Raw genomic sequence first — 13,925 nt, forward strand, 5'->3', positions numbered from 1 at the left:
TTTTTTTTTTTTTTCAATATTTCTTAAACACTGAATTATGCAGTGTGGCAACAGTCATAACGCAACTGAAATCAGTTGCGTAATAGTAGTTTACGGAACAAGTTGCAGAATGATGATTTTTACAGCACGAGTCGTAAATTTACACTACGAGGCTTGCCGAGTAGGATAATTACGACGAGTGCTGTAAAAATCGAGTTCTACAACGAGTTACGTACAACATTGTTTGCAATTTCGTAGAAGGCCACTTGAGGGTATCAGAAATTATATCGGAATGCATTCACCATTATTTTACGATTTCTGAGGAATTGTTGTGTTATGATTCATTACGCAACTCAAAACAGTTGCGTAATAAGAAAGCGTTGCGTAATGAATCATTACAGCACTGGTTTCAGTTAGGTAATGACTATTCCCGCACTGCGTACTTCAGTGCAGGAAAGTAGGCCGTTTCATGACAGATTGGCGTGATGAAAAACAGCCTATTACGATTAGAAATTGCAAAAAGGTTATTACGCAACGCTTTTTCATTACGCAACTGTTTTGAGTTGGGTATAGCCAACTAACAATTAAACAATCATCAAGTAAGCATGCATGTTTGGTAATAGCAGCAGAATAAAAATGTTGCTATGTAAGGAGCTGAGAAGATGCCCTTTAAACACAAACTTAGGTCAATATTCAGCGTTACGCATTGGAATGAACAAAAGTTGAATAACCGCTGATTAAACGTTTCCAAAGATTCTCATTCGAATAGTCAAGATTGTTTTACTAATGAACTTAACAAGACATGTTTCCCCCAATTGAAACGACAATATTTCACCAAACAAATGTATATGTATAAAGGGATGTTCAGAAGACGAACAACCGTTTTACTTGCTTCGCACTTTAGCTATTTCCACATAAGTAGATGAATAACAGAATTAAGTACTATACATTTAAATCCACTAGAGTTTGTATCTTTTGATAGATACGCGTATTTCGACCTCAACTGTAAGGCCGTCTTCAGTGTCTTGTACTAGACTCGGCTTGAAGAAAACCATCGTAAGCATAACTGGGTTCGACTGGTGTCTAGCCGTGTGGCAGTGTTTCTAACACTCGTTAAAAATAATTGCGTTTTTTTAGTAAAAGTGAGCAATAATTGCCAAACACTTCATAATTATTATCATAATGGTACCGTAATCCGGGGGCGAATTGATCACTATTTTACAACTTTTTGTTGTGTTATCCTTTGGAATTCAAATATTGTCATATAAATTTCGACAAAACTAGTACTCCAATGAGCTTTATCAGTTTATGTAATCGATTTTTCCTGAAATAATATTCAACATATCATAGAAATATTTTTAATGTTAAAAAAATTATATGACACATTGAGGCGAAATTGATCATCATATAAAAAAGCAGGTATAAGAATAAAAATATTTCCCTATCTACTAAATTTGGGTCTCTTGAATCTGAAAATGATGTTGAAATTCTTACAACTCGAGTATATGATCATTTTATTGCAAAATTAAACTTTGAAATTCTGATAATAAATCTTCGAGCTGTTTAGTAGAATACCTATAAGTAGATGAAAAAACCGAATTTAGTACTATACCATTTAATTCCACTAGAGTTTGTATCCTTTGGTGGAGATATGTCGACGACATTTTCAGCGTTATCAAGCGGAACGATCTGGCTAAAATTTTGGATACAATCAACAGCGTACACAAGGATATCAAGTTCACCCACGAGGAGGAGAAGGATGGAAAACTATCATTTTTGGATCTACTTGTCACCAGGGAAGAAAGTTCAACTTACAATTTCGAAATCTACAGGAAGCCTACAAACACCCAGCGAGTTATCCCTTACACATCGAATCATTCGTTCCAGCATAAGATGGCAGCGTTTCACCACATGATCCACAGGATGCAGACTCTACCCCTCAGCGAACACGGAAAGACCAAGGAACTGGAATATATCTACGAGACGGCAAGGATCAACGGATACAAGGAAAGGACGATAAAAGCTATCATCGACAAAAAGGAAAGACAGCGAGTTCGGAATGCTTTGACGACACTAACCCCTATCACCGAACCCATGAAGAGAGTCTCCATCCCATACGACGTACACATCAGCAAACAGCTCCGCCCAAAGCTAAGGAATTTCGGAATCGATTTGGTATTTTCCAGCAGAGACAACCAACTTAGAACTTCGTTAGGCTCTACCAAGGATCCGGTAAACACACTAAACAAGGCTGGTGTTTACAAAATCAGCTGTTCCCACTGCAGCAAGGTCTACGTTGGTCAAACAAAGCGGTCTCTCGAGGTTAGATTCAAGGAACACTTAGCGGAAATAGGAAAAGCTCAGAAGACGATAGACAAGGGGATGACATACGATTTCAAATCTAAGGTGGCGGAACATATCTTTTCAGAAGGACATACAATTACGACGGCCGATATCAAAATTTTGAGAAATGTTTCTTCTCCTTGGAAACTGGATGTGGCGGAGAGTCTGGAAATTTGCAAACAGGTACCTACGACGCTACTCAACAGAGACAACGGCAACGGCAATACATGGCTATTCAACTTGGTACCTACTAATCGTTCCCGTGATGTACCTTTCAGCATTTAAAGTTTCAACAAAAGAGGGATGGAATGTACCTAAAGCTCATAAATTTTAAGTTAAAAAATAATAATGGGTAGGGAAATACGTTTATACCTAGTGTTAATATATAATGTGTGCATACGATGGTTTTCTTCAAGTCGAGTCTAGTACACGACACTGAAGACGGCCTTACAGTTGAGGTCGAAATACGCGTATCTGTCAAAGGATACAAACTCTAGTGGAATTAAATGGTATAGTACTAAATTCGGTTTTTTCATCTACTTTGAAATTCTGCCTAACACGCCTAAATGTAGGCAATTTCTATTGAAATATGCTCATTATTTGAAAATAAACGGGTTTATGAGCAAAAAACTATACTTGCTATACTGTATGATATCAAAAATTAGTTCAGTAGTTCATACTCAAGCTAACACAACATTTTAAACACTCAAAGTTGACATGTTGGCATAGTACCAGTGAATTGTTTAGAATCGACATTTCCAACTGTATTGCTTACACCTTCAAAAAGTGTGAATAATTCTATACAAAACTGACCCTAATAAAAATGAAATAGTTCAAAATCATCACTAGATATCTATAAACTAGAAAACATGGAATGCCTGTTGTGAAAACGAAACCTTCAGCATACTTGGGAGGAAATGTTTATTGGTACCGACCTGATCAAATTCACCCCAGTGTTCAATTGGTCGGCGTTAAGTCAGAGGAGACCAAGTACAAAACTTGGGAAAATTGGATTATTCTCTCATTAGATGTGAAATTACAGTTGCCTTTCCACATCTCGATATCGAAGGGACCATCGAGATAGGGAGAGATCGAGACAAAGAACATTAATTTAATGAACACTAGATTGAAAATCACTCCGTTACTAGGAAAATAATATTGCTGTGTGCGTTTGAAATGCAAATATCAAATGCGGGAACACCAAATGCGGTAAGATTTTCAACAAGGAAGGCGAGGTCAAAATTTGATTTGCTTTGCTAGGTTGGCGGTGATGTGCATTATGATTGCTAAGTATCCTTGGTTACTATGTGTTACCGCATTTGCAGCTCAGTTAGACTGAATTTGCACGTCAAACGCAAACAGCAATAAACAAACAAACTTCATTTCGATTTTCCATATAACCAAAAGCTCCAAAATTAATAAAAATATGCGCTCTTCATATCGATACCTCCCATACACGATGGTCCGTTTGAAATCGAGCTATTGAGAGTTGACTGTACATAATTTTGGCCCAGTTTCGCATTTTACACACATTTTTTGATGAAATTCGCATTTTACTTGAGCTAATTCTGTCTCGAATTAAAATGACAATTTTCACGCATTGAGTTTATTTTTTATGCTTGAGCTTACAGAAAAAGTTCATTAAGTTTCGATACCAAACATATCGGAGTATAATTTGATAATTACCATAGCAAAAAACCATAAAATATAGGGTGGTCCAGATTAGAACATGGGGGGTCCGAATTGCAACAGGGTTGGTCCAATTCGGACCTTTTGTAGAATTTTGTTCAAACATGTCTAGTCATGTGCTTGTAGGAGATATCACAAAACTCTCTGAGAGAAAAGTGTGCACGCTAAATCAGGCTTTCTCGAAAACATAAAACTTTTCATGTCATTCATCGTGTTGAAAAGATATGGCCAAAAAACTGTTACTAGGTCCGAATTGGACCATGTTCCCCTACACTTAAGTTAATAGTTATAATTTATAAACTCGTGATTGGAAAAGTTATTCATATGTTAAATTTCAAGATATATCTGATGTTCTGTGAAAATTTAATTCAAATCGCTCCATAAATAACTGAGATCTAGCTTACCAAAGTTGGTCATTTTGTATGGAAAATCAAAAAAAGTTGCAAATGTTTTGTCCAACTCTGTATAACGTTTTGACGTTTTGAAGTTGTACACGACGAAAACACTTGTCAAATGTACAAATTGAAATTGAAACTGCGAAAAGAAACCACGTGCTCCCATGGGTATCGAACCACTACTCTCTATTCGCTAGATGGTCGCTTCAACCTACAAGCTGCGGAGCCCCTTGAATGCGCTCGAATGCGAACTGAACTCGATTACTCCAAAGCATATGGGATCATCATTTCGCAGTCTAAACAATTTCTTCAACTTCATTGAGATGTAAATTTGACACATACATGTCTAAAAATAATGCTTAGAAGGCACCAAATGTTCCAGCCTCATTTTTACGACTTTATTTTCTCACATTATAGAAGGAAGCCACATCTCAAATTTTCAATAGCATAAGACTTGAGAACCAAACAGCGCTCCGCGTTGAAAATTTATCCCATTGGTCACCATTAGCTTGCTTGCTTGCTTTGATTGATTTTCAACGCCAACTGTTGTCAGATTCTCCAGTCTTGTGCACTTGAAAATTTGAGGTGTGGCTTCGTTTTATAATCACCTTAGTGTGTGATATTTATACAATTAGTTTAGGATATCATCTTCACAAAAACGAAGAAAGTATCAGCAAAAATAACAAGATAGCATGGACATCATTAAAATAATGCAGTATACGATAAACGATACGATAAACAGGCTGCAAATCATGATTGTTACAATCATGAATGTTGCAAGTTCAATAGGGAGGCGTAAAGTGAAACTTGCATATTGAACCACAAAACAAAAATCACAGAGTTGTCATATATTAGTTAAGCTGATGGTATCAATTTCGCCTCTCAATTAAGTCTTAACCAAGGTTAGGTGTACGATTAGTGTAATAGTGCTGGTTGTGTGACGCCTTCCACCAAATGTGTGTGTGTGTGTGTGTTTAACCCTTAACAATTTGGAAACTCACAGGCTTATTTTTCTCGGGATTCTTGTTATTTTTTGCCCACAAAATCAGAACCGGAGGTGTGTCTACGATTTTGCCAAAACAGTTTGCGGCAACAGAGAAGGAAGTCATCAAATCCGTCCGTATGCATTTGAAATCCTTCTCCGAAAGCAGATTGAATGTTAGGAATTCCTATAAGGCCAATTTCGTTGTTTTTCTTAATTGACATGCTACCAACTCACCTCGTAACACTCGCAAATGTCGTTGATGCTCATGGCCTCATTCACAATGTCAATGAAGCGTTCCAGACGTTTTTCCGCTTTGCACAGCACTCCGATTTCGTCCTTCACAGTGTCCATAAGAGCGTCGGCTATCAATTTCAGTGCTTCCTTGTTAATTTCGGCCAGCAACAATTTGTACCTCGGTAACCGCTGAATCGGTTGTAGAAGAAAACTGTTGAGGCCGAGTTTATCACCAACTTGATGTTGTCTTTCCTAAAGATACATAAGAAGTTAAATGTGCCGATATAAGACTCCAGGGATGGAAAATACTCACTTGGAAGAAGTCCAAGTTCTTATTGCAAATCTTTTCGGACTTTGGTCGGTTCAATGCAAACAAAATGTAGCAGTAGAATCGATTATCCTCTATCAACTGGATGAAGGTCTCTGCAACACCTTGTATACTGGCACAGTTGTCGCGAAGTTTTGGCAGGAACTTATATTTGTGGAATTCGTAAATGCTCTCAATGTTACCAAAAATGTGATATTTCTGTCCTCGTAAGGCTGGTGGTAAATCTTTCTGGTTCATCACGCCCACATAGTTTTCAATGCCTTTCTCGAGGGTTTGTACGTAATTTTCCTCATTCTCCAGGAGTTCTTTTATTATGTTACTGATGCGCCTATAAATGAAACAATAGATTTGATTAGACATACAATTTTCAACCAGAAATTTTACCACCATACTTTGATTTGATCGAGGAATTTGAATCAGGCCTTGAGCTGCTTAACGCAATCAACTCTTCGTCATCTGAAGAGTCGAAAGAATCGGTGTCACTGAAATCATCATCGTCATTGAAGTGTTCATGATCCGTGGCAGGTTCGTGTTGGGATATGAATACATTCCGTGCTTCTGCAACAACGGGTTCCGGGGTCGTGTCCGCAAGTTCAAAGTCAGCCGATTCTCTGAAATGTAAGGTAATTGGAAACCCATTTCCGGATCAGTATAGTTTAAATATTTGTTCTTTTGATGGTCGATTGTCGATAATGGGTAAAAGATAGCCACATAACGTTCCTCGTCGTAGAGGATACTGATAAGAGAATAGCCATGAAAGCTGAATATCATACTTTGTATTGAACTGAATGTTTTACTTGTGACTCATAATGGTGACTTCACCAAACACATTTCATTAAAAGTGACGGGTCATCATAGCTGTTAGTTCTTACCTACTCCAAAACTCTCAGGTAGTCAGAAGTCGACTTTACGTAAAGTCGAATTGTTACATCACACCAGTATTACATGGTGAATAAAATCGTTTAATTGACATGTTTTCTCGCTCATCGTTTATCATTCTCGTTTTTAAATTCATTCGTACTAAATGCATGATTTGCGGTTTTTCTTACGCTAAGGACGTCTAACCTGTGAAGGAATATATCAAAAACTTTGTATGCGCAAATTGCGGGGGCAACCATAAGTCTTACTTTTGTGATTGACCTTCTCGCAAACGAATTGTTGAGGCTCGTACCAGACAGATGAACAGCAAGGTTTTTTGCAGCCGGAATTCCATAGGCAGAATCTCCAACCATTTTATTTTTTAGTTAACAATCAAAAAATGTAAAATTTACTAATCAAACTGTTATTGGATTACGTTTCTCTAATGGATCCAATAAATAATAATTTGAATATTTTGAATTGAAATGCTTGTTCTTTGAATGATTAGGAGGATGAGCTATGAAATTTTCTAATAGCTTATAACATACAATGTAGCGTGTAAAGTGCTCATTGAACACTAAGCTGAAAAGCAGGCTCTGTCCCAGTGAGGACGTAATACCAAGAAGGATGATGTTGGAAAATTAAAGTTTTTTTTTATTTTACGATCAATTCTTCATATAGTGACACATAAATTGAGCTTTTCGGTAATCCAATCCGCATGGTTATTTAATTAAATAAATATTACGCGTGATAAAGCTGTATAAATTATGGGTGAAAATATGAATAAAATCCCAGCAGGGCACGTTGATTTTTTTTTTTCATAATTTCACCCATAATTTATCGATCTTAACCACGCTTAATGAGTTAAATAATTCAATCCTTCATGCCAAACACTGTCGAATATTTATTCTATGTCTAGAAGCGCAAGACCAGTAGAATAGCCTTCAGATTTGTTGGAACGTATCAAATTTGTTACTCGTAAGGCAGCGTCCATTTATTACATAACGCTTAAATTGGAATTCCTGACCCCCTTCTCTCCTCCGTAACGCTTTTTGTATGAATAATTTCAAATTTTTGTATGAGCCGTAACGCTTGAGCCTACTACAGGGAGGGTTGTGTGCAAGACACGACCGCAATGTTGACGTTGGATAACCTTAGGCTGGATCAAAATGGTCTGAATATGAATCTCCTCTCGAAAATGGTATATCATATTTAGATTGTACCAAAATTGATTAGAATGGAATAGTGACATTCATTATAAGATATATTTTCACAATAATTCATAAGCAAACTCTTGGTGGCCCTGAAAAGGGTCGATTGTTCCATATGCGAAATTTCACTTTTGCCGAATTCACAAATCACTGCACGAGCAGAAACCATCAATATATTCAAAAGTACTCTTTTGACTAGGAATAAACAGAGAAAGGTTTTTGTATGGTCAGTTTGTAATATGAACATGATGTCTGGAGCCATTTACTGATCACGACTATGTTTGAATCAAAATTTAATGAAACTATTTTTAACTGAGGCTGTTTTCTATTATTGAATCCAGAGGTTAGTATTATGATAGTTATAGTTTATTTTTAATATATATGATCTATAACACAAAGTAAATTACGTGTACGTTACATTATTAAAAGTTGGTGGTAAAAAAAAACCTCGTACGGTGTGTGATAAATGATTGTTTTATTTTACGGAAATAAGGAAGGAAGAAAATTTGTGAAATGATCTACTGGCCCTGAGGAGGGGTAATTTTGTGGAACGGCAATTATTGATTATGAAATTTTGCCTGTATTGTTTAATAGCTGTATCTCGATAAACGGCGCGAATACCCAGGTTTGTTTGTTGCCTTGGTCTGGATGACTCCATCATATTGCCAGCAGCAACAAACAGCGACAAAGGAAGCGGAAGTTTTGGCCAACTTGCATGTTCAGTGGCATGGACGGCGTACAACAGATGGTGATCGCAGTGCAATGGAAGCCAAAATATGGAAGCTCAGGTCAATCTTGAGCGATTTCATAAACCAGAAGCTAAATTGGAAGGCTCATAAGGAAAGAATTTCACACGCAAGTGGCTTTGGGGATCAATTTCTTAAGACGAAAATGGAATGAAGCCATATCTGGCGAAAGTAGTTTGTTCAATACCCCTAGAACAACAGATGATGCTCCTTCCATTTGTGCTCTTCGCTTCGTCTTGTGATTAAACAAGGCCCCAGTTGTGTATATGAAAATGATGTCCAGGCTAGGGATTTACATATCTCGTGTAAAATACTTAGACGCGTTTAGATGGAGAAGTGGTCGCCAATTTTGAAATGATTTGCAATTAAAATGGTAAATTCCTAATTATATTTTGTATTTCTTTCACTTTCACTAAGTGCGGCAGGGGACGGACCTGGTGTAGTGGTTAGAACACTCGCCTCTCACGCCGAGGACCTGGGATCGAATCCCATCCCCGACATAGTCACTTATGACGTAAAAAGTTATAGTGACGACTTCCTTCGGAAGGGAAGTAAAGCCGTTGGTCCCGAGATGAACTAGCCCAGGGCTAAAAATCTCGTTAATAAAGTCAAACCAACCAACCAACCTAAGTGCGGCTTCGCAAGTGCGAAAATATGAATAAAAGTGCAGAATTGCATCGAACCTTGGTGTATTCAGAGCACTTATTCTTTGGAAATTGAGCCCGCTGAAAACACCGACTCAATCTGATGCAATCCGCACTTGTAAAAATTTCTGCGATAGTCCAGTCCACTGGTGAAAGAAATGCGCACAAAGGGTGCACATTTACCACATTTTCAATTTCGATATCAGAATTGAATGACTGAGGTTAATGGAAGATATACATTTGAGAAGGATTATCCAGCTGCGTTGAAAGGAAATTTTCCGTTAACTCTTTCATAGAATAATATAGGGCCCTTATAAGGGCCGTTGTACACAGTAATATAATACTTAACGCAAATCAAAATTTCGGACTTCTCTTAACTGAAGCTCAGCGACTGCCTTTTTGTTGCTGCTTGCACTGAGGTTCCCCAAATCAGCGTGTTCTATTTACATCGACGAAGAATTGCTACGATTTTGTTGCAGTTTTGCTGCATGCACAATCTGAGGAGCGTGCCTAAATCATGGCGGCACGATTTTCAGCCGCACGATTTTCTAGCATCCTAGAGTGCTTGCACAACGATAAAATCGCGGTGATTATTCGTTGCTGGATTAAGGTGAATATGAATCGAAGCCAAACTTCACCACCAGTTAGTGTCCAATCGATTAGGTTTTCAGCTTAAAAGGATGTTTGGTTCTCCAGATCCGTGCTCTTGAAAATTTGAAGTTTGGCTTCAATTTATCTTCACCTTAAGGCTCAAGAATCCATCACACAATCATCAGCAATCATCGAAAACTTAAAACCAGGTTTTTCATTCAAATTAAAGGGAATCCTCAAAACAACCTATCATTGAACTACAGATAGTACGTGCAGTGCAATGATAGATTTTCATGAACATTGCTCCGATTTTGAGTGAAAAAACTGGTTTTGAAAATTCTTAAAACGATGATGATTATTTTCCTCTTAAATTACGTTGATTTGGGGGAGCAGCTGAAAATCCATCGCGTCAAGTTTTGGAGCCCATCAGCGCGTACTTCTCTGCTGTTCTTTTGCGTGCACGGCGACGGCTGTATCGCTTCAATCCGATAAAACAAAATGACTGCGCTAGCCTCCCGCATGGAAATGACAGCGGAGCGCTGGCGCTGGCTGGAAGCGACGGATTTCTTGCCGAAAACAGTGATGCTGGTGCACTCGAGAGCGGCTTTACTTGCGGCGGCTCCGATATGCGTGTTGTTCTGTTCGCGTCCCATTGAAAACTGAACTGAGGACGCGAACGACACTCTCGAGATTTGCTTGCCGACCGTGTTTACCGTGTTTACAGTCTGACGGCAAAAAGAAGAATGAGGGAAGAAGCAGGGACAACACGCTTTTTTAGTGGGAAGCGGAACCCAAAAATGTGCTTGAACGTGATTGGTTAGATAAGAAAGGGCTCAACATTTCACGATTTTTCAATAGTTTGTTGCTGATAATCAATAGTGTCCTCCATTTTAATCGACGCGTAGATAAATTTCCGATCGATTGATGGATAAAGGTTGAGAATCTATCAATGAATCGCTGAGTTATTAGCGGTCAAAACCTGACCCTTTTCGTTACATGCTCAATTTTTCGTACCCCCATATGTTGCCGAAGGACGTTATCTAACGTCAAAAATATCATATGAAAATTCCCTAATGTTTTTTTTTTCTAGAATTTCCTTCAAAATGGCATCAGTAATTGCCTCGAAGCTCTTCTTGAAATTCTTTTAAGTATAATTCATAGAATATTCCAACTGAAGATTTCTACATAAATTTGATAAAAACCTTTTGAAATTCATCCAGAAGTGTTTTGAAGATTTTTATAGAATTATTTTAGAAATTTTAGAAAAATATCTACAGTGATCCCTCCATGAGTCGATGTTCCATGACTCGATATCGACTCATGGAACCATACTGGAAACAAAATTTCATGGTTACTATGATGGTCCCTTCAAACAGCTTTCCAAAGGATTGCTGTTCCATGACTCGATATTTCCATGAGTCGATGGTCCCTTCAATATCGACTCATGGAGGTTTCACTGTACATGAAAACCAAAAAAAAATATTTTATAAACTTTCTTCAATTTCCGTTTTTTTGTGTTCTCAAAGGTATTCATAAATGACATTCTTGCTATGCCCATGCGTGCATGACATCGAACATCATCATCAGTATTAATGTAAATGTGGTACAACATAACGAAGACAATTTTTTGATGTATTCAAAGTAAGCTGACAAAATCGGGTCGAAAAGCTGACAAAATCGGGTCAGTACTGTATTAAGATGAAGCGGCGTGTAACTCAAAGAATCATTAGAATCATCATTGATGTAATAGAAGTAGTGTCGCCTTTCCATATACATCTGAAAACAAACAAACAAAAAATATGACATTTGTGTTAAGCTTATTTTTATGTAAACACATGGGAAATTTAGTAGATTGACGAGTATTGGAAATCAAAATCAACTCTTCAATCATACATATCAAAAGAAAACATTATAATTTAATGAAGGGCAACAGAATTTCTCTGTTTTTTATTGGATTTATCACTAATTTTTTAATGCGCCGGTACGGTTTATGTTTGCAAGAGATGACGGTGTTGCCAGGTGATTGGTGAAAGATTATTCTACCAATTGTCATATGCTTGTTTTCGGAACATTTGCTGCATATTATAAAAACTTATTATTCTGCAAATAGTTTTCAATTACACTGATTTAATCAAATTTTAATGATTTTTGTGATCAATTCACATTAAATGCTATGATTTTACAGACAACAACTCTGACATCACTGCACTCAACGATCGTGATGATTGTGCACACACGATAGATGCGTCCCGACGCATCGCACTGTGGAGCTTATCAATTATTTTGGGTGGTCCAAATTGATAAACTATTGGTATGATATTATACTTCGTAAAGATGGTTTCTGTAATTTGAGAGAACCGAAAAATAAATAACGTTATGAGTTTCCAAGTTTCTATGCTTTGCCCAACCTTTCCGCACTGAAAATCATTACAGCATAAAAAAATGTTGAATATTTTGGACTATAAACACAGGCATGTCTCAGTGTGCGGCAGTGATGCCACATACACAGATTTATCTGTAATTACACAGATTTTTTTCCTGTTTTCGCCTACAGATATCTGTGATCACAGATCACAGATTTTTGAGATAAAAAAGATTTTTAAGATTTTAGGATATTTCACGAGTTTAGGACACGGTTTTGGAAGATTTAACTCAGAAATGCCATTTCTCTGTTTAGTTTTTCTCAAAAACTTAAATATTTTAATATTTTAGAAACTATTACGTACCTTTAACTCACTTTTAGAAGAATAAGTACAAATTGGAAATAGTTAACATGCCAAAAACAGTCATAATACGTTTGCAAACATTCTTTTTGACCTCAAAAATGAAAATTTTAGATATTTTTACCAAGATTTTTGGAGGTCGACTTAAGATAAAAAAGATTTTTTTAGCCAAAAACACAGATGAGAGTCGGAAAAAATGTGGCAACACTGGTGTGCGGCGGTGGCGTCGATTCGCAGCAAGTGAAAACCAATGTGATGGATTTTGCTAAGGTGGCGCAGATCATTGATGCGTGCCACTAGTTCTCTCTTTCGTTCTCCCGCTGTTCTAATGCAGCGCAAATAGTGACGTCACTATTTGCGCTGCATAAGAACAGCGGGAGAATGAAAGAGAGAACTAGTGGCACGCATCAATGATCTGCGCCACCTTAGTAAAATCCATCACATTGAGTGAAAACCACTGCCATAATAGTTTTGAGTGTTGTGGTTCATAAAACTTTATAAATATTTGATTCCCGTTTGAACTGTGTTCCTTTAAGGAAAGTGAATGAAAGATTTGTTTAATGGAAGTGTTGTGAACGCAATATGAAATGCAACATACAAATGCTTGCTGCAGAATAACAAAAGGTAAGCACCTTCTATTTACAACTGAGGCTCGCAAAAATCAGTGTGTTGAACGAATTTAGTTCTGTTAGGCTTAAGGGGACACGGGAGACCGTGTTATTTTCCCTATCTTTCGTCTCACTCTAACAATTATCATCAAAACTTTGTGGAAGCAAATCTCGTGTTTTAATAAACCGATAAAGCTGAAAATTTATCGGGTTGTGCACTATATATATATATAGAATTATAGTGATACATTTTCGCATTGATATATGGAGTGGTTCTTGGGATTTGCTTTTTGAAATAAATAGGATTATTATGATGACGTCCCGTGCGGCCTTAAATGAAAGTCACACATGTCTAGTTTCAGCAACCCGCCCGGAGATACGGATTTGGTTACTGTGGCCACCGGGAACCTGCTACATCTGGAAAAAGTCCCTTTGGAGACCCTTACTTTGACGACCTGTAGTTTCGTAACTGAACAAGTAATCTAAGAGTTTATTTATTTATTTTCGTCAACCGACGTAGACTAGTACATTTTACATATACATATTTTTGTTTTATTTCTTAATACTAAAATTATGAAATTTATAAAAAAT

The 13,925-nt window shown here is 37.2% G+C and overlaps 1 protein-coding gene across 4 annotated transcripts in view; it reads right to left on the reverse strand.

The window, feature by feature from the left end:
* The window catches only part of LOC5571113, a 57,222-nt gene that overhangs the window by 13,095 nt on the left and 30,202 nt on the right, over positions 1-13,925 (reverse strand). For 3 of the 4 annotated variants that reach the window (XM_021855255.1, XM_001659504.2, XM_021855256.1), the window contains exons 3-6: positions 6,346-6,564; positions 5,939-6,281; positions 5,626-5,877; positions 5,408-5,542 (exon numbers count right to left, since the gene is read on the reverse strand). In XM_021855255.1, coding sequence (XP_021710947.1) covers positions 5,408-5,542; positions 5,626-5,877; positions 5,939-6,281; positions 6,346-6,564 — 949 coding nt within the window. The remainder of the gene's footprint in view (positions 1-5,407; positions 5,543-5,625; positions 5,878-5,938; positions 6,282-6,345; positions 6,565-13,925) is intronic. The other variant, XM_001659505.2, reaches the window with a different exon arrangement.

Source organism: Aedes aegypti, chromosome 3 (genome assembly GCF_002204515.2).
Source record: "Aedes aegypti strain LVP_AGWG chromosome 3, AaegL5.0 Primary Assembly, whole genome shotgun sequence".
In the NCBI taxonomy this organism is placed as follows: domain Eukaryota; kingdom Metazoa; phylum Arthropoda; class Insecta; order Diptera; family Culicidae; genus Aedes; species Aedes aegypti.